This window comes from Pinus tabuliformis, chromosome Q (genome assembly GCF_031772625.1).
Source record: "Pinus tabuliformis cultivar Carrire ecotype Pingquan chromosome Q, CPIR1, whole genome shotgun sequence".
Lineage (NCBI taxonomy): Eukaryota > Viridiplantae > Streptophyta > Pinopsida > Pinales > Pinaceae > Pinus > Pinus tabuliformis.
Window position 1 is genome coordinate 1,097,635,867 of NC_142296.1, and position 23,372 is coordinate 1,097,659,238.

Consider the following 23,372-nt stretch of genomic DNA (forward strand, 5'->3'; position numbering starts at 1 on the left):
TACTAACTCGTTAGTTACTAGGGGAAAAATACTCCAAATGGATTGTTATCCTGCAGGAGTTTGATTTGGAATTTATTGTTGCCAAATCAAAAAAATCACTCGTCGTCACTGAGTTGATCTGTGCTCTTCCGTCTACAAACACTCCAACTGATTTTACTGAGCAAATACCTAATGAAACTTTGTTTCTAATCAGCACACTTGAACTATGGTATGGAGACATTATTGTTTATCTCTAAACCCAAACTTTCTGATCTGAGTTGTCCCGATCTGACTAACGCTGCATTCGTCATTAGTCCCAAACCTATCAGATCCTCAGAGATACATTGTATCAGGTCGGTGTGGACTTTGTTCTTCACAGATGTCTCACCCTTGAAGAGGTTGAGTGGGTCTTAAATGATTACCACTCTGGTGCCTGTGGTGGTCATATGTCTAGATATGCCACTGCTCAGAAAATCCTCCACGTAGGTTATTTTTGGCCTTCTATCTTCAAAGACTGCATTCTAGCTATCCAAAAATGCCATGATTGCCAGATTTTCAACCACAAGAAGCACGCCCCACCCGCACCCCTCCACCCAGTAATTACCATTGGACCATTTTCCAAATGGGGCATTGATTTCATGACATGTAACCCTCGATCAGCCAGGGGGCACGGTTATATCATCGTCGTTATCAACTATTTTACTAAATGGGTCAAGGCGATGCCTACATACAATCATGATGGTATTATTGTTGCTCAGTTCCTTTTTAACCACATCATAGCACGTTTTGGCGTCCCTCAAGCTATCGTGACTAACCATGGATCACATTTTCGTCAACACATGATGGCAAAGTTGACTGCCTAGTTGGGCCTTCGACATGATAGCTCAAATCCTTATTATCCACATGCCAATGGCTAGGTTGAAGCAGTGAATAAAGTTTTGATTACTATGCTTCAGCGTACTCTTGGGAAGAACAGAAAGGATTTGAATTTGATGTTATTCTCAGCTCTCTCGGCTTACAGAACTTCTACTAAGATTACTACTTTCCGGGACTATATTCACAAGTTCCTGAAGGTGTATATGGATGATTAGATAGTATACGACTTATTGAAAATACACTCTAGCTTGCTCAGGGTAATGTTTGATTGTTGTAGGAAACTGCAGATTTCTTTGAACTTAAAGAAGTGCATTTATTTTTTCCCCTTTGGAATATTTTTTGGGCATATAGTTTGCAAGGAAGGGGTGTGTTTTGACCCTGCCAAGTTTGTGGTAATTCTAAATATACCTCCACCAACTAGTGTCAAGCAATTAATATTGACTCTCGGCCACACAAGATATTACCACACATTCATTCATAACTATGCCTTGATTACTACACCATTGGAAAAGTTGTTGAAGAAATCTAAGTGGTTCTCTTGGACCGATGAATGCTATGTATCCTTTAATATGTTAAAGGAGAAGTTTGAAAGTGCACCAATCCTTGTTTTCTTGGATTGGAATAAATAATTTCATGTCCATATTGGTGCATTACGGATCGTTTTGGGGGCTATCTTGGTCCAGCCTAGGGATGGTAATCTAGATCACCCATTTTATTTTTCCAGCAAAAAACTTTCCACTACAAAGAGGAACTACATCACTACTAAACATGAAGCTCTTGCAATGGTGTATTTGCTATAGAAATTTAGGCACTATCTTTTGGGTGGCCCCTTTAAGTTCTTCACTGACCACTCTACACTGAAGTACCTAGTAAATAAGCCTATGCTGGAAGGGAGAATTCACATATGGATCTTATTATTTTAGGAGTTTACATTCGAAGTCATTATGAAGCCACGTAGGATGAATGTAGGGCTTGACCATCTCTCCCGACTAGACTTGGGTGAAGCAGGAGGGCTAATAGATGACCAACTGCTAGACGTTGATTTGTTTCGGGTGGAAGTCATCCCCAACTATTTGGAATACATAAGACTATCCTTAGCCACTAAAAAATATCTGGAAAAGTACACAACAACCCAGAGAAGGCATATGGTGGTTCGAGCTATGAATTACCAGCTGATCATAGGTCAATTGTACAAGATGGGTCTCGACCAGATACAACAACAATGTGTCCTAAAACATGAAAAGGAGGATGTGATATGGGAATGCCACTTTGGATTTGTTGGAGGACACGTAGGGGGGAATATACCGTATGAAAAGTATTGCACAAAGGACTTTTGGGGCCCACGCTCTTCAGGGATGCGAAAGAATACGTCAAGAAATGTTATGTTTGTCAACGGGTGGGGCGACCATCGCACATGGATGAAATTCCTCTGCAACTCATATGAGCGTTACAGGGTTTCAAAAAGTGGGTTGTGGACTTCATGGGCCTATTAATCCTCTGGCGTGTCACTCACACTCTTAGTACAATATTACTGCTACAAACTATCTCACCTGTTGGGCCGAAGCCACACCGAATAAAGATTACACTATTGACATCACTGCTCAGTTCATTTTTGAAAATATCATCTCTCGATTTGGGTGCCCCCGGAGCCTCACTAATGATCAAGGAACCCACTTCATTAATGAAACATTTTTCGTATTGCTGTGAAACTTCACGATCCAACATTATAAAAGAAACTACTACCATTCACAGGAAAACAACACCATTGAACCTCTCAACAAGATCCTAGAGAAGGGCCTCACAAAGATTTGTTCTGCCAATCAAGATGACTAGGATGAGAGGATACCAGCTATCTTATGGGCCTATTGTACAATTGTCAAATGATTACATAAAAATACATCGTTCTAGCTTGTTTATGGTTGAGAAGTTGTAGTACCTATTGGATTTATCATTCCCAACCTCTTTATTGCACATGCAAGTCAAATGACAGAGGATGAGTCAATTTCTGAGCGATTGGACGAGCTATGGGAGTTAGATGAAGCCAGATTTCTAGTTGATTTTCACCAAGTTGTTTAGAAGGAAAGACATAAAGCATGGTATGACCGACACATCAAGAGGAAGTATTTCGCAGTTGGGTTCTACTATATGAAAGTAAGTTTATGAGGCATCCTGGGTAGGTCCAAATGCATTGGATGGGGCCTTTCATTGTTGTGGAAGTATGTGACTCTAGAGTTGTTAAGCTTGTGCAACTGGACATGATTTTCTTGTCTGGTTAGATGAACGGTGCACTCTTGAAGCTCTTCCATGGCCCCACAAAATTCTTAATCAATTGGTCGATCTCTAAAAGGGGTTCATAGTTAGGTTTAGGATCGAGTCAATTAGGTAGATTTGAAGTCGATTCAGTTATGTCAATTGTGAATAAAGACACTTGCATCAAGTTTGTTAGTTTAGTTGAGTGCACCCCTTCGCAACTGATTATCGTCGGGGGAATGCACGTGGCAGTCGTCTTATCCATCATAATCAATAATAATTTCTAACGTCTTTTCTAATTTGGTTTAAATCTCTCCTATAATATCTCTAATAGATTTTGGTTATCATATTTTTGGTTTTGTCATCATTTTGTAATAATTTCCCATCATGATCATCTGCCTTTTGAGTTTTCGCATCATCCACCTCAAGCCCAAGTCACAGTGGCCGTTTATGCCATAATTTGCATCGAGTATAGAAATTTCTTGTATTTATTAGTTAAATGGTCTAATCACAAGCACTGTGTCAAGTCTTTCTATATAGTTTGCATGGAAATTTTTAACTCCCCATTGTAAAAGATTAGGTGGTCAAGTTACTCACTCTCACTTCAGTATCAAATTCCCCTGATTCTCAGTCTAAATTCTGCTCTCCTGTGTCAATTGTGTAGATACAACGAGTTATATTCATGACTCAAGTATTCAAAGTTGATATCCCTGTTATTCCATCCAACCCTAGAATTACAGAAGTTGAAAGTCTTCTTGGAAAATACGAGAAGGTCTTTCTTATCAACAACGATATATCAAACTCCTTTCATTTCCCCACGCTCATGTGTGAAATCTTCACAGATTCCACAAGCAAGCAAGATGGAAGCCATTCTTCCAGGATGAAAGAGGACCTCAGAGGATTATAGAGGTCCTTGTTGACGAATTTAAGAACTTTTCCAGTCTTTGACACTTCAGGCACGACCATGCAGTGCACAAAATTCCTCATCAACTAGCTACATGGGGGCTCTGTATGGCTAGATTGGGAGTATCCAATACATTCCAATGATATCCAAAGGTTTACAAGGTTATCTAATATGGGAGCCATTATGTCTTCTGCATTCCAAACCATTGTAGTAAATATTATACCAAGTATGCTACTCAGCGCAACAGGAAAGGAGACACCATCGATCTAATCAACGAGCCCACAATTAAGTTTTCCTGTCACATAATTTCCAGGAAGATCATGTGGCATTACACCAAGGGTGAATGCACTATGGACACCATCTAAGTTGCTAAAGCATGTGAAATAGGTGAGCAGTTGAACTAGTGCAACTATTTTTTAAATGAGCTATTTGAAGCCTATGGGAATGTATACAAGTGAGCGACTTACTTCATCTAAGGGTATCTAGTTGTTTCTCTGGAAATTATGAAGTGGTGCCATCCTAAAGGAATGGAGTTAGCCCTAGTCTCCAATTATTAGCCCTTGGCACTTGCATACACCCAATGGTGGACATCATGGGACCTGAGCAAAAAAGAAATCAACGAGGCATCCTTCGCTAGCTGGTATGCCAAAATGCTTGTTTTCATAGCGACCGTCCTCGGAATCCCAAAGTCGCTCCTGGATGAATATTCACAAGTCATATGGTTCAGCGTTCACCATGGCACCACCTGGATTCGACCCAGGGTTGTCAACCCAAAGACATTCTAGATGCAGCCTTTTCCTTTCAATCTCTTGGAGGAGGTGTTCCACAATGAAGTTTTGTCCTGGCTATATATTATTTGTGAGATTTTGGATAAAAAATGGATATACTCATTTGAGGGAATGTTGTCACAAACACTACTTGATGAGAGCCCCTCCACCTCTCAGAAGGGGAAGTAGAAGAAACACTCTCCCTCGTCTTGAAGAGATTTGAAACAATTATGTTTTTGATTCGAAACACTCTAGAACCCTTTGACTTGTCAATAAGTTCTCTACCCCTATTTTCGGAAATGTTTGGTCAGTGCTTCATCATTCAAATCAATAGCCATCTCCCTTCCCCTAATGGGCCTTACTCCTATTACTAAGCCCACGATGGAAGACACCCGTCTGGTTGCTACCCTAATTCCCTTAATTTCCCAGCACCCCATTCCTGTTACTTTAACCCAAGTAGTCATCCTCACCGACGAAGAACCTTTCTCCATCTCCAACATCCAGATCGTTGAATAAATCATGTATTCCACCTCAACTACTTCCCCACTATCTCGCAAACCATCACCATGAACGACCTCCCCCTCCGTGACCATTTTAGATCTTACTCAAACAGGAAACCTCCGCAATGTCGAGACTGAAATGGAGGTCGAATCCATCATTCAGACAATCACCGACACCACCCATGACTTCGTCACTATGAACACTACACTCGTGAATATGGTTACAATGCCTATTTTATCCTTGCTACTGACATCATGCCCCAAATCAGCAAATGGCCAACAAATTCACCCTAGTCCCCAAGCCCAAGAAGTTATAAATGTCCTAACTCAGACCACTACCCATATTCCCAATTCCCCACCACCATTTGTTCTAGATGTCTACACTAGAAACCACACTTCAAAGAACCTACAGTGCGAAACGTCACCGCAAGGCCAATTTGAAAGGTCAACTGCTAGTGGACAACCTTTGCAGGCTCAATTCCCTCTCCATGCTACCATGTCGACTAATGACCTTCAAAATTGGTCATCTTCTCAATTATTTACCTTCATTCAATTCGTTCCTCGCCAAGTAGAAGCACTGCATAATACATTGGCAGTCGAACATGAGCAGTAGCAACAAAAAATTATCTCCTTAATGGCCAAGCAGGATCAATTCCTATAAGAAAATCAAGCGTTGAAGCAACAGGTCGATGACATCAATGCTAAGTTTTAGACACTTTGGCCTACTATCGTTGAAGCAGTACTTAATGTGTCATAATATTTCTCATCTGACACCCTTTCAGATTGTTGTGACCACATAAGAACCACATGCGCCAATCTTGTTTCGTCAAACTGCGAACATAAGAGCGCTATCATAGCTAGCTAGAGAGCACTACTTTATCTAGTCATTAAATATGTCACTGAAATTGAGAAAAATATTACCGATGTGGCTTCTCTTAAAGCCTCCCTTCACCAAGCTACTAGGGAGGTGCAATAAATCTTTACAGAAGTTCATGACTAGTTTAGGTTCCTTGCTAGTAAGAATCAACTCGTCTATGCTTCACATCAACAAGCTTATCAATTGTTCAACAAAGCCTTTCTTACACCTGATCTTGACCAACAAAAGGACCAGTTTTCCTAGACTAATTTGCTAGAGAAACAGATCTAGCAGATTGACGATGACTCTCGAGCCACCAAGGCTTTGTTGCGCGACCTCAAACCACCAACACAGGTCCATTTTCAAAAGTTGCAGTAGCTCAACACTGAAGCGGAGACCCAATGGAATGCTCTCAAGCCTACCCAACCCACAAACTGACAAATGAACTTACCACGCCATTTCTTGAGCAAGCTACCACTCTGTTGGATTCCTGACAGTTGGTGATCACCGAATACACCCAATTTAAGAATGAAACCATTCAATTTGTCCCGAAGTTGGGTTCTTCATTTGAAGGAGAACCTTTAGCACGCGAAAGAACAATTTAGGAAGAAGTAGTACAAGTATGAGCCTCACATCAGCAAGAAGAAGTAAAAACATAAACTAAGGATTAACTTGGGGACGAGTCAATCGATTGTGGTCGGGCCCTGTTGGGTCCCTCGTTTTGACACATTTTGACCAAGTCTAACAGAAATGTAATTGTGAAGGAAACCGCTGAGGAAAAGAGAAAAAATCCGCTAAGATCTGTCAGACGTTGAAGTTGGCAAGAAAAAAGTATGGGAACATGCAAGCACAGTGGTGTTCACAAAGGTCATCGAGGATAGATGTAGCAATTGCAGTTGAGTCACAAAAACCACCAAAGAGGAAAGTTTGTAGCATTCGAGGGAAAGACTAGCAGTTCAGGCGAGCGAAGCTTATAAAAGTCGATGGAGAAGGCAACAAAAAACAGAGGCAAAGCTCATATGACGAGGTGTTGTTGCTGATTCTATTGGAATTTGTTTTATTCTCAGTTCATCTCTTTCTCAGCCAAATTGTATGATAATTCTTTTGATTCTACCTAAAGGGCCAGTGTGCTAGGAGGTAATGATATTGTATGTTTAATGGAAAGAAGTTGCGGGATTGTTCTATGCTTTTGAATGCGTTGGTTTGCATGACCCCTTTTTAAAAAAAATTATGCATGAATGTGAACGATAATTGTCTCTTTGGATGTGTTGCAAGTCATACTTTGCGCTGGTTGCATGTCCAATAATGTGATTTCCTAGAGTAGATGTGGATGATAATTGTTGCGTAACCCTCCTTGATGTTTGGTTCTAGTCCCTATCTTAGTAAGGTCTCGGCACGCCTTGGGAGAGACACCTTACTTCTTCTGAGTGAGGTGAAAATCTTGGCATTACGCTAGACTACAATGGACCCTTTGTTGGCCCCTACATTTAAACCTAGAGGCTCTATGTTTTACAATTTTCCACCAACAATATATTTAACTTCACTTAAATTTCACTTAAAAACTAATTATATATATATATATATATATATATAATTATATATAATTATTGTTATTATACCTATTTCTCAATAAATATGATTCTATCATCCTTTTAGCTAAGCCATTTCTATCTAAGTTATTTGAAGTTTTTCTCACCTACTAGAAATAGATGATCATCATATACTTTATCAACATGTGTATAATACTCATTAAAAAATGTTTCATTTTACTCTTATTTGGTCTATTATATTGTTTTAGGTACTATTACTTCCTCATAAATCTAAGCACTTTCAAATTATGGATTTGTGTTATTAAGACTAGTGGCATGTTTTTCTTTTAAGAAAGAGTCTCTTTAATTATAAAAAGATGGTTGCATATACTTAACACTTTAGCTTTAAAATCTAAAACATTTTGTCTTATTACCTCATTTTTCATGCAATACGGGAAACGTAAATTTCATCTAAAACTTATTTAATTACATAAAAATTTGTTACGCATCCTTGGCTTCATCTTAGCTAAAGATTAAATTTAGTTTAGTGTATCATTTCATTGCATTATATTATAAGATTCAGTAATACTTTTATCTCAAATAATAAAGAGATATTGTTTTTGGTAAGTCTGGTTAGAGTTTTATGTTATAATAATCAAAGTTAAGTTTGGTATTTTTATTATTTTGGTCAATTTGTAAAGTGTTGTTATGATTTTATAGAGATCAAGTTTTAGTGTCAATTTAGGATAGGATATATTAAAGTTTTGAGTGGTGAAAGAAATCAAGTTCTTAAAAGGTCTAGGTTTAATAAGTCTAGGGTTAATGTGACATTTAAGTCATGGATAAAGGTAAGAATTGGTTTGGACTTTCATTATTGGGACAAGTTAGTGATGTATTTTCAGTCAGTTGCATGGTCAAAAAAAATAGTACATCATATCTTTGTCACCATAAGTTTTTGTTGCTCTTCTCCTCCGCGTTGCACTTGAATATTAGTCATCATTGAAATTAAAGGAAGTCCTAGACTACATGCAGGGTTATAAAGATATGTTTTATCTTTCAAAATTCCATTGAGCACATTAATCATCCTCCTCAGATGCCTTGAATATCAACGAGAGCTCTTTGTGTTTTGGCTGCATGGGATATGCTGCACTTCTGCAAACTGAGGGTTTTCTCACCACCATGACCACATCCAGGTTTCAACTTTCCCTTTCCTAAAATTATTTATATTGCATGAATTATAATTCATTTTTAACAATCGAGGAGATCACCGAGACGAGCTTTCAAACCTTAGAACCTTTAACTCATTGCGATTTCCTCATTGCGCCTGTGTTTGGGTAAACTTGTTGTGTACATAAACAAATAGTTGTTGTGTTTTGGCTTGTGACTTAACTTCTTGTAGTTTAATATTTTAAACACAGAGGTTTTCCAATCAAAATCTTGCCAAAAACCATCATCCAAACCCTAATTCCATTGTTGCTGCATTTTTACTGCACTAAGTTGTTGAGCATCATTATTACATTTTGAAACCCTATAAGTTTTTCAATGTGAGCCATGACAACACTAGACAGGAAGAAAAGGTGCATAGGGGATGATATAATTATATTTCAACCTCGGGATCTTACCTTGGTGAATTAAAATCTAGTTATCAAGGTTGCATTTGAGCAAACTAGTCGCATCAAGTATTGTGAAAAGATACAAGGTTACAATGTTTAGGTCCACTAGTGTGGAAGCCAAGGTTGGAGAATTGAGTTTCTGAGTTTCAAAGGTTACTATCTCAACAAATACAAAGATCCCTTTGTAACGAGAACAATGGTTCAAGGGCATGCCATTAGATAAAGTCAACTACAAATATTTTCTAAAGAAAAGGTATAAAAGCAAAGAATATGGGGCTATTATGCCAAGGGAATATCTTCTTGAACCTTACAACAAATTACTCAAGGTGATTCAAAGATTTTTCACTTGTGAAGGTAAATTTGGGAGGGTTTATCAGTACCACTTCAGGTTATTGATGCATTTCATAGGTAAAAAGCCTTTAAATTTACCTTTTTACTTGTTTAGGAGCATTGGTAAGATGGAAGAAAAGGTTCAAGATAAAAAGAGTCAAGTGGAGCCTAGTCTCTTTCATTTATCCTTGATAAAATTGTTAGTGGTGGAAGAGTTGAGGAAGAAAAATAAGTCATGGCAAGCATTTTTGGATTTATCCAAATTGACAGCTAAACTTTTATATAGGCCCTGAAGTAAAAAAGATACACCCTCATCAATGGAAAACAAAGTTTAACCAATAGTAGAAAGCTCAATAAAAATGCCACAGGCTTTGGTTGACCAATATGACAGGAAAACGGGCAAAAGACTTCATTTCTCTCTTGAGGTGGTGGAGGTTTCCAAGAAACCATACACAAGAGTTGATGCAAAAGGTTATCCATTGAGAAAATACTTGAAAAACTTTTTGAAGTTCAAGACACCATATCAGATAATGTTGATTTAGATAACAAAGATAAATAGAATATGGAATTAAAGGGGCACTTGAAAAGGGCCCATTTAGTCATTTCTCATCTTCAACATGATAATAGGGAGTTGAAGAAGAATATTTTGGAAAACGCATCTAAAATTAATGAAGCAGAACCAGTAATTAAGACAACTACACTCGTCACTAGATCTAAAGGTAAAAGAAAGGAAAAAAACAGAGGACATTCGGGAGCTAGAGACCTCACAATCAAGGATCCCTGTAACCAAATCTTCAGCCAGGAAATTGGAGCTACAAAAAGAAAGACCGATGAAGGAAAATTCATTGCAAGAGAGGAAAAACACTGAGGTGGATGAGGGACAACAAACTTTCCATAAGCTAAGGAAGCAATTGAAGAAAGCTCAAGGTGAAGTCATCAGGCTTACAGAACAAGATGAAAGGGCTAAATAGAAGATACATGATCACCTGAATAGTTGTGGGCCAACATTATTTAAAGCTAGAAATATGTTGAAGAGAACTTTTCCCCTACATAGACAACTCAAGAACATTTACATGCAACATCTCACCTTGAAAAAGGAGCTGAGGGCTACAAAACAAGAATTACAGGAGGCATTGCAGGAAAAATAGAAGGAAAGAAGAGGAACAGTAGACCTGTTAGCTGAGGCAACTAGGATTTGATTTTGACACGTAAACAAGATAATTTTTATTTTTTCCCTTTTTTGTCCAAGTGCACCAACTTATATCAATCATATACATAGTAACGCAAAAAAATTGCATTCCTTTTTTGTGTATGGGGGATCAAATAAGGTATTTAAGGTTGTCAACATCATCTATCAACCATTTTGCTCGGTCAAAGACTTCAAAACCTAGTCAAACCCATGCAAATGAAGTTTCGTTACGATTTTTCTGTAGGTGATGATTCTCAAGAATGGAGGCTTGCAGTTCAAACATATGTTTTCTAAAAGGTATATGATATTTTAGGGGTTGTCTTCCACCTGTTTGACACATTCAAAAATCCAGGAGATGATCAAAAGTACGAGAATGATGAATTCGTTGCATTTTTGCTGCACTTTTTCTGAAGGAGGAGGTAACGCAACAAATTTGTTGCGCTTCTACACAGTCAGCAATTTGACCTTTTAATTCAACTCCAGGCCTCTTGAAATTGGTTTATATGGTTATGAAAAGTGTCATTAAGTGTCTTGGAGATTCAAACCTCATATTTATGCAACCATTCAATGTATTTTATTATGTATTTTGTTAAAGATTCCTCTAGTCAAACAATTTCCTAATTTGTATAAGGTGGTTCTATATTCATTGCTACAAACAAAAAACTAAATCTTTTTGGGAATTCGGTTCCTAAAGGGAAGACATAATATTTTTTGATGTATATATGATGTAATTTTGATCAAGAAAAGAGTTAGTGAGTTAGATTGTGATAGAGAAAAGACATTGTGCATTGTGTGGTTCTATTTAAAAAAAAATCAATGAATGATGAAGGTTGAAGTCTACTTATTTATGGATTCTTGAGTCAATCATTTATGGTGATGTTTATCTCCTGTCTCTATTATTTCATATATTTTGTTATGGTCATGCTTAAATGTTATGTCTTTAGTGTTTAGTTAAACAAATTCATTTCAAAATTCACTTTTAGGTGCTCTGTTATAAGTAACTAAACATTTCAATGGTTTTTCCTCCATCATAATATCTAAAATTCATCCTTAGGTAGATGCTTTAGATATTATCAATTCCATTATTCCTCTACTCACCTCTCTATAACAAAATTTGACAAAGACACCATAAAAGATTGCCAACCTTGCCCCTGTCTAAGGATTCTTCATTTTCCCATCATAGCACTGAAAATCATTAACTTAATTTGACTCCATGCCTAATGGATTTTCCCTCTCCCCTGCCATCAAACTGTTGAAATTATTCTACCTTAATCTATAGACCTAGCCTAAGATCCAGAAGATTTCATAAGAGAGAGCCCTCTCTAGGTTTGGAAGGGCTAGCTTCCAACCCTAAAGATTGGTTTGTGGTTACCTTTGAATTCCTTCCCTCAGTTTGGAGGTATTACGAAATGCTAACAAGTCTAATGTTTTTTTTTTAAATTTTCTTTAACGTATATATATATATATATATAATGTTGTAATTTTCCATAAATTATAAAACAGTAGGTGAATTGATATATTGTTAAGGTACTTCGTGTGTAATGATCACCAATTCTAAATATTATGGAAATCCAACCAATGTAATCCTCAATTAGAGGTTTTAGTAGTCATAATCTATCTAGTATCATATAAATTTGAGATTAAACTAGTTATTGATTGTTCAATTATGAAAATAAATAAATGAATAAATAAAAATAAAAATTTTAGTCTAACTATTTTATGTTTTTTTGTCAATACTATTCTTAATACGATTAAAATTTTATTGAAATCACAAATTTAAATTATAAAATTTATATAATTTAAATACCACAGAATTTTTCAAACACAAAATCTATTTATATATTAAAAACACACTTTAAATTAAAAACTACAATTTCATCCCAAATTACATATAAAACTTAAAAAAATAATATTAATAAAAAAATAATCTGCCATAGTTAAACTGTGCCTAATTGTACCTCCTTGATTATATGTCAACGAAGGATACCTTATAGGTCGGGCACGCGCTTTTCTATATTAGAAAAAGAGAGTATTGATGATCTTGGAACACTTGAAGAAAAAATTATCCGTACCTGTAAGAAAAAAAAAGGAACACAACGTACTCCCTGTGACAATTATTGGTTATAGACATTTGTTATTATAGTTAATGAATAATATAAGAGATGCTCTCCAATATAATTATTTTGTGCCTTTATTATATATAGTATGGTGTTGTACCATGTTAAATGTAAAATATTGGAATTACTTAAAACATTAATGGTTTAGTTTATATTTAAAAAACGCTAATGGGTTTTGACTTATTAAAAACTAGTGATGGATAAAACACCACACCATACAATTTCATGTGCCTTGAAAGAAAAAATATACATGGAGTAAAAGGTGGAAATCACCCATCATGGGTTGCTTTACGGATGTTAACCATATAAGGAATATATGGGATAAACTTTACCTTGGAAATAATAATTGGAAAATCTTTAGGTTCATTCTTATTATTTTCTTTAATTGTGAAATTCTTTTTACTAAGATTAGGATATGCATTTATGTTAATTTAAGTAAAAGTGTTTACACTAAAATGATGGTCTAAGTTGGCAACCACCATGCGATCACTTTTATATTATAAAAATATTTTTTTTTATTTGTAAAGTTTGTTTTGATGGTGATTAGCAGTATTTGAAAAAAAACAGAATTTCCTTTATTTTTAAATAAATAAATAAACACCTTTGTAGAAAGTTTGGAAATGAAAAAGCCCATCGGCTAGAGTCAAATAAGATCTTCACGGGACCTTGCACTTGATTTTTCTTTTCTTGTCCCTTTAATTTAAGTAAAAAAGTTCCTTTAGATTATGAAATATGGATCATAAATCAAATTCTCGAAAACGATTTAATTTTAGGATCTTTAATAGATGTTAAAAAAAAGTGATTGATTTAACAGATTTTCTAATGGTTATCATATAATGGTTTATTAGAAATATATATATATAAAAAAATAGTTAAAATTGAAAAAATGAAAATTAGAGAGAAAATGTATCACGTTAGTTATTTAAAATAAAATAAATGAAATATTTATTTATTACTTTTGAACTTTGCTCTAAGCATGTTTAGAGATTTGTTAGTAGAGAGAATATATAGTTTAATTATTATATGTTTTTGTTTTATTTTTTAGCTGTTATTTTTTATTTTGTTTGAAATTTGGTAGGATCTTTTTATTATAAGTTTTAGTTATGTAATGTGCAAAATTTAAGTGTTTAAAGAGTTTTTTTAGGTTCTTAATTTTTTTTTATAGTAGGAAAATTCAAATTATCATTGAGGACAATTATATATGGCTACTATCAGTTAATGCAGACTCACTCATCACCGATATTCAAGGAAAATCACGCCACCTGGCATGATTGGCCATTATTCAAGGAAAATCACACCACCTGGAATGATCAAACATTTTCATCGAAAATCATGCCACCTGGACTGACTTGCTAGTAGTCTGTAAGGGGGCAGGATTTCACTACTACAAAATGCCTCTGGGTCTTGGGCCATTAACTTATCTCCTTGAATCTGAAAACGAGTTTTTAGCCCTTAATCCATTTATGTATTCAAAAAATGTATTTAAACAACTAAATTTAAAAACAAAAAAATTGTTAACATTTGTCAATTAAATTTTACAATCTTGTAAAAAATTGTATTATAAAAAAAAACATAATACATATCTAAACAACTCCTTATAAAATTTATTTTTAAATTTAATGGACTCCTCTGACATATCACGTGCATTCATGGTATACTAAACAATACCCCTAATTTAGCTACATCTTGGAAAATACCTCTAAAAAACACATTTTTTAACCAATACGAACCCATTACACCTTCCCAATTTAAAAAACCCTACTTTCACTAGATATTGTAGGTATCCATTTTTTCATTAACATTTATTATGCTCTTTTATATTTTTTTTATTAATTTTGAGCTCTTCATTAACTTTGAGCTCCATTTTTACACCGGCCAATATAAAAACTCTTTACCCTCTAATACATGCTCAATCTATTATGTTATTTTTTCCTCAATATATATCCTCCAATATGAACCCACATGATATGGTATTACTCCCCTAGTAAATCCCCATAAATATATCTTGACACTTAATAATCTTTTACATTTAGAAATATCATACTTATTTTTTTTCAAAGAAAACAAATTTTTTACTTTTAATCCATTTATACATTCAAAAATATATTTTAAACTATTAAAATTGTGAATATATTTTAAACTATTAATTTATTTTTTTTAAATTTACAATCTTATAAAATATTAAATTGAAAAAAAAAAATTAATTTCTATCTAAACTACTCAAAAAAAATCTTAAAAAATTTATTTTTAAATTTAATGTACTAAGGTATATCTTGGAGCTTACGTTTAGAAATATTATAGTCGGCAAGCTAAATAACATAAGCTTAAACAAATGGATATTGACATGAAGTTGTTTTATTATTGACGACTACTTTCGCTATGCAAGTGTGAGCAAAACTTAATTTCTATCTAAACTACTCCTTAAAAAAAATTGTTAAAAAAATTATTTTTAAATTTAATGGACTAAGGTATATCTTGGAGCTTACGTTTAGAAATATTAAAGTCGGCAAGCTAAATAACATAAGCTTAAACAAATGGATATTGACATGAAGTTGTTTTATTATTGTTGACTACTTTCGCTATGCAAGTGTGAGCATAGAATCTTCAGCTCGCCTTCCTTTCGCATACTTCTTTTTCGATGTTAAACTTATATCTGGGGTGAGGGGCCACCTTACTATTAGCATAGAATCTTCATGTCTTTTTGTTCCTCCTCCACCTCATCAAAAAATCCAAACAAAAAGCGAGGAAAGAGAAAAGCTTATATTTTCTCGAGAATCTATATCTGCTTAAACTCAATCTTATCTATTTAATTACCCTTTAATCATCGAGTTTCTAGAGAAAATAGGACTAAAAAGAGAAAAAAGGTAAATTATTTTGGTGGAGGAAATAATAAAAGTAGTATACATTTTGGAGGGGAAAAACATCAATCTCGAAGTATCTAATAATTAATGGTGTGATTGAGAGAATAAAAGCTTAAATTGAAATTCAATTCAAGAATGCATGACACATGACAAGATGAAAATAATGACAAACAAGGACCTCAAGAATGTGAAACCTCTTTATTTATCCACAGATTATTCATATCATTTGGTGTGAAAAAACTGTATTAAGAGAAGAGACAAAGTTGTAGACATTTCTTTTGTACTTGCATTATTCATCATTGTATGTCATTTTTCCATTGTATTAAACAAATTGGGTATTGACTTTAGCACTTAAACTATCCCAATCACACTTTTTTGTCGAGATATTTATGCCGTGCCACAATCTCTTTCTAGGTAATAATGGTCACTTGCGTTAGTGCTTTAATTTTTGTTGATTATTTTTTAATTGCCTTTAATATTGGTTGATTATTACACGTTCAATGGAAATGGGCGATAAGGCATACTTATTGGAAAGCATATGGACCCAACGGTTAGGCACACGTGTACACTTAGGAGCAAAACATGTGTGGGAATTAATTATTCCTTTATACAATAATTGAGTTACAAAACAAAAAATATAAATCTGAGTTACAAAACAAAAATTGTAGGTTAGAATCTATTTATTTTAGGTTTTGGAAGGTATTTGAGTACATTTTCAGTGTAATTAGTTTTTAGTCTAGATTTTTTTGGAATCGAGTTGCTAAAGTTTTTCAAGGTTCTGAATTTTGCTAAAGTTTTTCAAGACACTGAATCTATATACGCAGTCAAAAACTTATTTTAAACAATGAAATTTAACATTTGGTAAAAAAAATTCACAGGATTTTGACAAAAAACTTCAAAACATAATATGTTTAGACAATGTCAAACTATATAATGTAGTTTATGGAAATATGTATACACCTTAGAAATGAGTGAAAACATAATATTCTATCAATCTTGCATGAAAAGTATTCACCTCTATAGTGAGATCCCTACTTCATAGGGAAAGAAATTTGAAAGATGTCACTTAGATTGTTGCATTTGCTATGTTTTGAAGGGTTTTGGGGCATATTTTTTAGTCTAATTTGTCCATAATCTGGTAGGGATTTCTTGGAAGCAGAAATTTGAGTTGTAAAATAGGTTTTTCAAGGTGCTAAATCTATATATGTAGTCAAAAACCTATTTTAAACAACAAAAATTAAGATTTGGCCAAAAAATATTTCACAAAATTCCAACCAAAATCTTCAAAACATAACATGTTTAGACAACACCAAACTATATAATGTAGTTTATGGAAATATGTATACACCCTAGAAATGAGTGAAAGCATAGTATTATATCAATCCCCCATGAAGAATATTGACCTCTGTAGTGAGCCCCTACTTGATAAGGGAAGAAATTTGAAAGATGTCACTTGGAATATTGCATTTGCTAGGTTTTGGAGGGTTTTTGGGCATATTTCCTACTTGATAAGGGAAGAAATTTGAAAGATGGCACTTGGATTATTGCATTTGCTAGGTTTTGGAGGGTTTTTGGGCATAGTTTCCAATCTATTTTATCGAGAATCTAGTACGGATTTCTTGGAACCACAAGTTTGAGTTGTAAAATCTCCACAATCCGAGTGTGCAATAGATTTTTCAAGATACCAAATCTATATATGTAGTCAAAAATCTATTTTAATCAACCAAAATTAAGATTTGGCCAAAAAATTTTAGACCAAAAACCTTTAAAAACATAACATATTTAAACATTATATAATTTATAGGAATATATATACACCCTAAAAATGAGTGAAAACATAGTATTTTATCAATCCGACATGAAAAATATTCGCCTATGTAGTGAGCCCCTACTTGATAGGGAAATAAATTTGAAAAATAACACTTGGATTATTGCATTATATAGTTTATAAGAGTATGTATACACTCTAGAAGTGAGTAAAAACACAGTATTTTATCAATCCCACATGAAAAATATTCACCTATGTAGTGAGCCCCCTACTTGATAGGGAAATTTTTTTTGAAAATTGACACTCGGATTATTTCATTATATAGTTTATGGGAATATGTATACACTTATTTCATTATATAGTTTATGGGAATATGTATACACCGAAGTGAGTGAAAACATAGTCTTTTATCAATCCCACATGAAAAATATTCGCTTATGTAGTGAGCTCCTACTTGATAGGGAAATAAATTTGAAAATTGACACATGGATTATCGCATTATATAGTTTATGGAAATATGTGTGCACCCTCAAAGTGAGTGAAAACATAGTATTTTATCAATCCCACATGAAAAATATTCACTTATGTAGTGAGCCCCTACTTGATAGGGAAATAGATTTGAAAATTGGCGCTTGGATTATTGCATTATATAGTTTATGGGAATATGTATACACCAAAGTGAGTGGAAACATAATAGTATTTTATCAATCCCACATGAAAAATATTCACTTATAGAGTGAGCCCCTACTTGATAGGGAAATAAATTTGAAGATTGACACATGGATTATAGCATTATATAGTTTATGGAAATATGTATACACCAAAGTGAGTGAAAACAGAGTATTTTATCAATGCCACATGAAAAATATTCACTTATAGAGTGAGCCCCTACTTGATAGGGAAATAAATTTGAAAATTGACACATGGATTATAGCATTATATAGTTTATGGAAATATGTATACACCGTCGAAGTGAATGAAAACATAGTATTTTATTAATCCCACATGAAAAATATTCACTTATATAGTGAGCCCCTACTTGATAGGGAAATAAATTTGAAAATTGACACTTGGATTATTGCATATAGTTTATGAAAATATATATATATATATATCGAAATAAGTGAAAACATAATATTTTATGAATCCCACATTAAAAAATACACTTGTAGAGTTAGCCCCTACTTGATAAGGAAATAAATTTGAAAGGTGACACTTGGATTATTGCATTTGCCATGATTGTTCGCCTGACGTGGACTTCGTTCCTCTTAGCGGGGAGAGATGGCTTGAGGGGTTTTGTCATGTCAATCGTTGAAATTCTTCTCCCCAGTGGGCAGAGCAATCAATACCAATCTCATACGAGTGAATGCCTTCCCCATGGGACCATGGGGTTAACTACGGAACTATGAGTATATAACATGAAAATAAACATTGGGCAAAACCCTAAACCCCAGGTCGCTAGTGAAGTAAAGAATGTGCCGTTGGTGGGGGTGGGGTGATTTTGTTCTATTTAGCATGGCCGGCGGATGTTCTCCATAACGTCTAAGGATGGACATAGCAGCCATCACCATCATCATGGTCACTAAATCATGCACGCCCCGCTAAACGTAATTAACTATCTGCTAATTGGCCACCAGTGAGTATTATTACCAACTAGCACGCCTCTATTATTATGACTAATTTAATTAGAATATTTGGAGCAAAAGCAAAAGCGAGATGGACGATAAACACAACACAGACAGCCACTCCAGGACTGCGCAGCCATAGCCGCCACTCTTCAGCTCGTTATAATTATAAGTGTGAGCGTTTTGAAGGTGCTGCGTTCATGGGCGAGGCAGTACAATGATGGATTGACGGCACGTCCCTAGATAGATCACAGAGAGACAGATAGATAAAGAAAGGCAGCTCAGCTCCACCCAGACTGGTGATCCGTTTGGAATAGTTGGACCGTGGATGGACGCCTTTTGCATTACGGATTTACAGTTTAAATTAATCGACTGCTTTAAGGAGGCGTGATAAACTCCGCGAGCCGTTCACACGTGAGTAAGAGGAGGCCGAGGCGGGAGGTTGGAGGCGGAAGGGGAGTGAATCGCAGGCGAGGATGGGGACCAAGGACTAGGACTGCAACAGAGCAAAAAGATGAAAATAATATTATAAATTAAAAATGAGTGGCCAGCCAGCCAGCCAGGTACTGCAGGAGACACGGGAGAAATAAAGTTGGAGCCACTGTACTTGTTTGCACCTTCAGAAACCAAGTCTTTACTCCCAGGCTCTTATCAAATCACTGATGCAAATTGAACTATAAATACGTGTTCAACTCAGTGGCATGGCGCGTCGACATTGGCGGTAGTGAGGGGGAGAAAGAAATATAGAAAGAGTGAGAGAGAGGGTTTTGTTTGTTGTTTGAGACTTTGAGTCTTTGTTTATATTTGGTTGCTCTGGGATTCGATCTCGGGCCGGATTTGTTTGGGTTGTGATGAAGAAAATGGCGCTGGTTCGTGAAAGTTACGGCGTGAATGTAAGAGAATTTGATGGGCTGAGGGATGTTGAGCAAGTGGAAAGGCTGGAGAGGAGGTGCGAGGTAGGGCCGAGTGGGAAAGTCTCGCTATTTACAGACCTCATGGGCGACCCGATCTGTAGGGTCCGTCACTGCCCAGCTTATGCGATGTTGGTACGTTATCTTTTGTCTGGATATTATGTTCCCAGAGTTGCATTCTTTTTCATTTGCTTGCCTGGATCAACTTTGCTTTAACGGAAAGGCTATTATGCGGGCCTTGTAATGCTGATGCCATTTCCTGCAACGTTTCTTTGTCCTCTTGCCCAATTTATCAACTGCTTGCTTGCTGTAACATATTCAGGTTGGCCTATATTTCGATGATTGGGCTACTAGACTCTGATTTTTGTTCTAGCTGGCGGGTCTTTGACAGTGGACAGACATCCAACATGTGTATATAGAAAAATAGCATTTCTAAAACGGAAAAACGAGCGGTAGCGGTTTCAAACTTTCTGCACTGATTAACGGCTTTGCTTGTTTCTGTGCGTTCTTAATGGTGGCAGGTTGCTGAGTTCGGACCTGAAAGAGAAATCGTGGGGCTCATCCGAGGTTGCATCAAGACAGTTGCATGCGGGAATAACAAATCTTTGGAGGGCAATAATGTTGCCAGTCCAGTTCCAGTTTACACCAGGATGGCTTACATTCTTGGCCTCCGCGTATCACCGAGCCACAGGTATGGATTAGAGCTGTGCAACAGATGCTCTTCTTTAATTCTTCTGGCGACAGATGATTTTCTTTAATTCTTCCGGCAACAGATGCTTTTCTTCAACTTTTCTTGCTGGGAGACGATCTTTCGTGTCTTTTCTTTGAGTTTTGCAGACGATCTTTAATCGTTTTTTCTTATCTTTGGGTTTTGGAGACGATCTTTAATGGATTTTTCTTATCTTTGGGATTTGCGACGATCTTTAATGGATTTTTCTTATCTTTGGGTTTTGAGGACGATCTTTAATGGATTTTCTTTGGTTCTTGAATTGTGCAGACGGATGGGAATTGGTCTGAAGCTAGTAGTGAGACTCGAACGTTGGTTCAAGGAGAATGGAGCCGAGTATGCTTATATGGCCACTGAGAAAGACAACGAGCCGTGCATAAAGCTTTTCTGTGAGAAATGCAATTATATTAAGTTTCGAACACCGGCCATACTGGTTCAACCGGTTCATGCGCACTCCAAGCGCATTCGTTCCGGTGTCAAAATCCAGAAGCTGGACGTAGCTCAAGCAGAGGCTCTGTATAGAACCTATCTGGGAACCAGAGAATTCTTTCCCCAAGATATCGATGTCATCCTAAAAAACCGTCTGTCCCTGGGCACTTGGGTCGCCTTTCCTCAAGGGGAAGAATGGCCCAAAGACGGAGGAAGGTCTGTACTCCCTGGTTCTTGGGCTGCTCTAAGCGTCTGGAACAGTAGCGATGTGTTCAAGCTGGAAGTGAAGGGAATATCAATAATTAAATGCATGTACGCTGCCACAACTCGCTTCTTGGACAGAGCTTTTCCTTGGCTCAAGATCCCCTCAATTCCAGACGTATTTCATCCCTTTGGCCTGCATTTTCTCTATGGACTGCACGCAGAGGGACCCAAAGCGCATAAGCTAATGAAGGACCTCTGCCAGTTTGCACACAATTTGGCCAGTGAGAAAGGATGCAGACTGGTTGCCACGGAAGTGGGCAGTTGTGACCCTCTGAGGTCTAGCATTCCTCACTGGGCCTGCTTCTCCTGCCCTGAAGACTTGTGGTGCATAAAGAAGCTCACAGATCACAACGCTGGCGATGGCGAATGGACTAAATCGGCCCCGGGGCTTACTCTTTTTGTTGATCCCAGAGATTTCTGATCAAGAAAGCGCTCGCGCTCGCGCTCTTCTTCTTCCCTGTCATCGAGCAGGAGGAAGAAGAGGGTGTCCGTCGTTGTAACTGTCTAACGATCATTTAAATTTCCCGTAATTAAACCAAGTTTTAATTTTACACATTTTTTATTTTCTCTCTATTAAAATTTATGTTTTATTTTTTTCCCAACTCTCTAACGATCATTTAAATTTCCCGTAATTTAAATTTTAAACCCAGTTCCAATTTTATACATTTTTTTTTTCTCTATCAAAATTTATGTTTTATTTTTTGCGAAATAAACCGGCGGTAATAACAGTCCAAAACATTTTTTGCGAAATAAACCGGCGGTAATAAGAGTCCAAAACGGCCAAGATTTGGCAATGGCAGTTTCGTTTCGAAATTTAATCGTACGGGTTAAACTCAATAGTTGCAAAGTAGACATGATGAAAAAATAAATATGACTATTAATTTTTTTTCGCGATAAGTTGAAATTGGGTATATTGTCGGTTAGCTTTAATGTTAGATGGAAAATTGTGTATCTAAATATTATTACTAGGATATGTTGACATTGAACTTCTTTAAGATACTTTGAAAGAGTTTAATTCTCTTAAACGTAACTCTTATTTTCAAAGCTTTCTCTCATATTTCAACCTTATTTATTAAAATTAATTATATTACACTTATTTATTAAAATGAATTATATTACACTTTGTCCACTGAGCTTTAAGTCTCTTAAAAATAACTCTTATTTTCAACACTTTTCATCATATTTCAACTTTATTTATTAAAATTAATTATATCACACATTTGTAAACTCAAGCAGTTTATTTCATTGCAATATAGTTTATTTAATTGTTAATTTTAATTATGACCCTAAAATAAAATAATTATATCTATATCCAACGCTGATAGGGCAGAGTGCCAAGTCCGGCAGACGCTAAATATGGTGAGAGTGGGAATTGGTGGGATTCCTTTTTGCACTTTGTAAGGGCTAATAGAGTTAAAAAGAAAGGGAGGATGTCGTTTACGGAGAGTCGGTCCGCATGCGTGTAAGTAATATGCTTTTTTCGGAACGGGTCGTGGATGCTTCTAAGAATAAATAGTAAGAGTGGATTCGAGAAAAACATGACATTCTTCTTATCTTATACATCTATAATGGGAGACAACATTATTGTCCCACCTCACCTCCCTTCCCTCCCAATTTTTGTCCTTTCTCTTTGGTTATGTTTAATTTTATTATTAAGTGGGCTGATGTTTACCAACAAAAATCTATATAATATGGGTTTGGGGTAATCATGGATGATGCTGTTGGGCACCCGTGTTCTTTGAATAATCTTTTGTGCTTCTTTATAATATTGTTATTAGTTATGTTGTGTTTTTGGCCCACATACACAATCTATAAATAATATGAAGTTTGATTTAAATTCGATATGTAGCGACAATTAATTTATTATTTTTGTCATC

The 23,372-nt window shown here is 35.7% G+C and overlaps 1 protein-coding gene across 1 annotated transcript; it reads left to right on the forward strand.

Moving 5' to 3' along the window:
- Positions 1-19,250: 19,250 nt before the first annotated feature.
- On the forward strand, positions 19,251-22,046 carry LOC149223331 (putative N-acetyltransferase HLS1). Its single transcript, XM_089383268.1, has 3 exons — positions 19,251-20,210; positions 20,597-20,766; positions 21,073-22,046. The coding sequence occupies exons 1-3, from the start codon at positions 20,016-20,018 to the stop codon at positions 21,914-21,916; spliced, it is 1,209 nt and encodes a 402-aa protein (XP_089239394.1). The 5' UTR covers positions 19,251-20,015; the 3' UTR covers positions 21,917-22,046.
- Positions 22,047-23,372: the final 1,326 nt, after the last annotated feature.

Coding starts and splice junctions, on each gene's coding strand:
- LOC149223331 (XM_089383268.1), top strand. CDS start 20,016: ATGAAGAAAATGGCGCTGGTTCGTGAAAGTTACGGCGTGAATGTAAGA. Junction 20,211..20,596: donor GCCCAGCTTATGCGATGTTG/GTACGTTATCTT, acceptor TAATGGTGGCAG/GTTGCTGAGTTCGGACCTGA. Junction 20,767..21,072: donor CGCGTATCACCGAGCCACAG/GTATGGATTAGA, acceptor TGAATTGTGCAG/ACGGATGGGAATTGGTCTGA.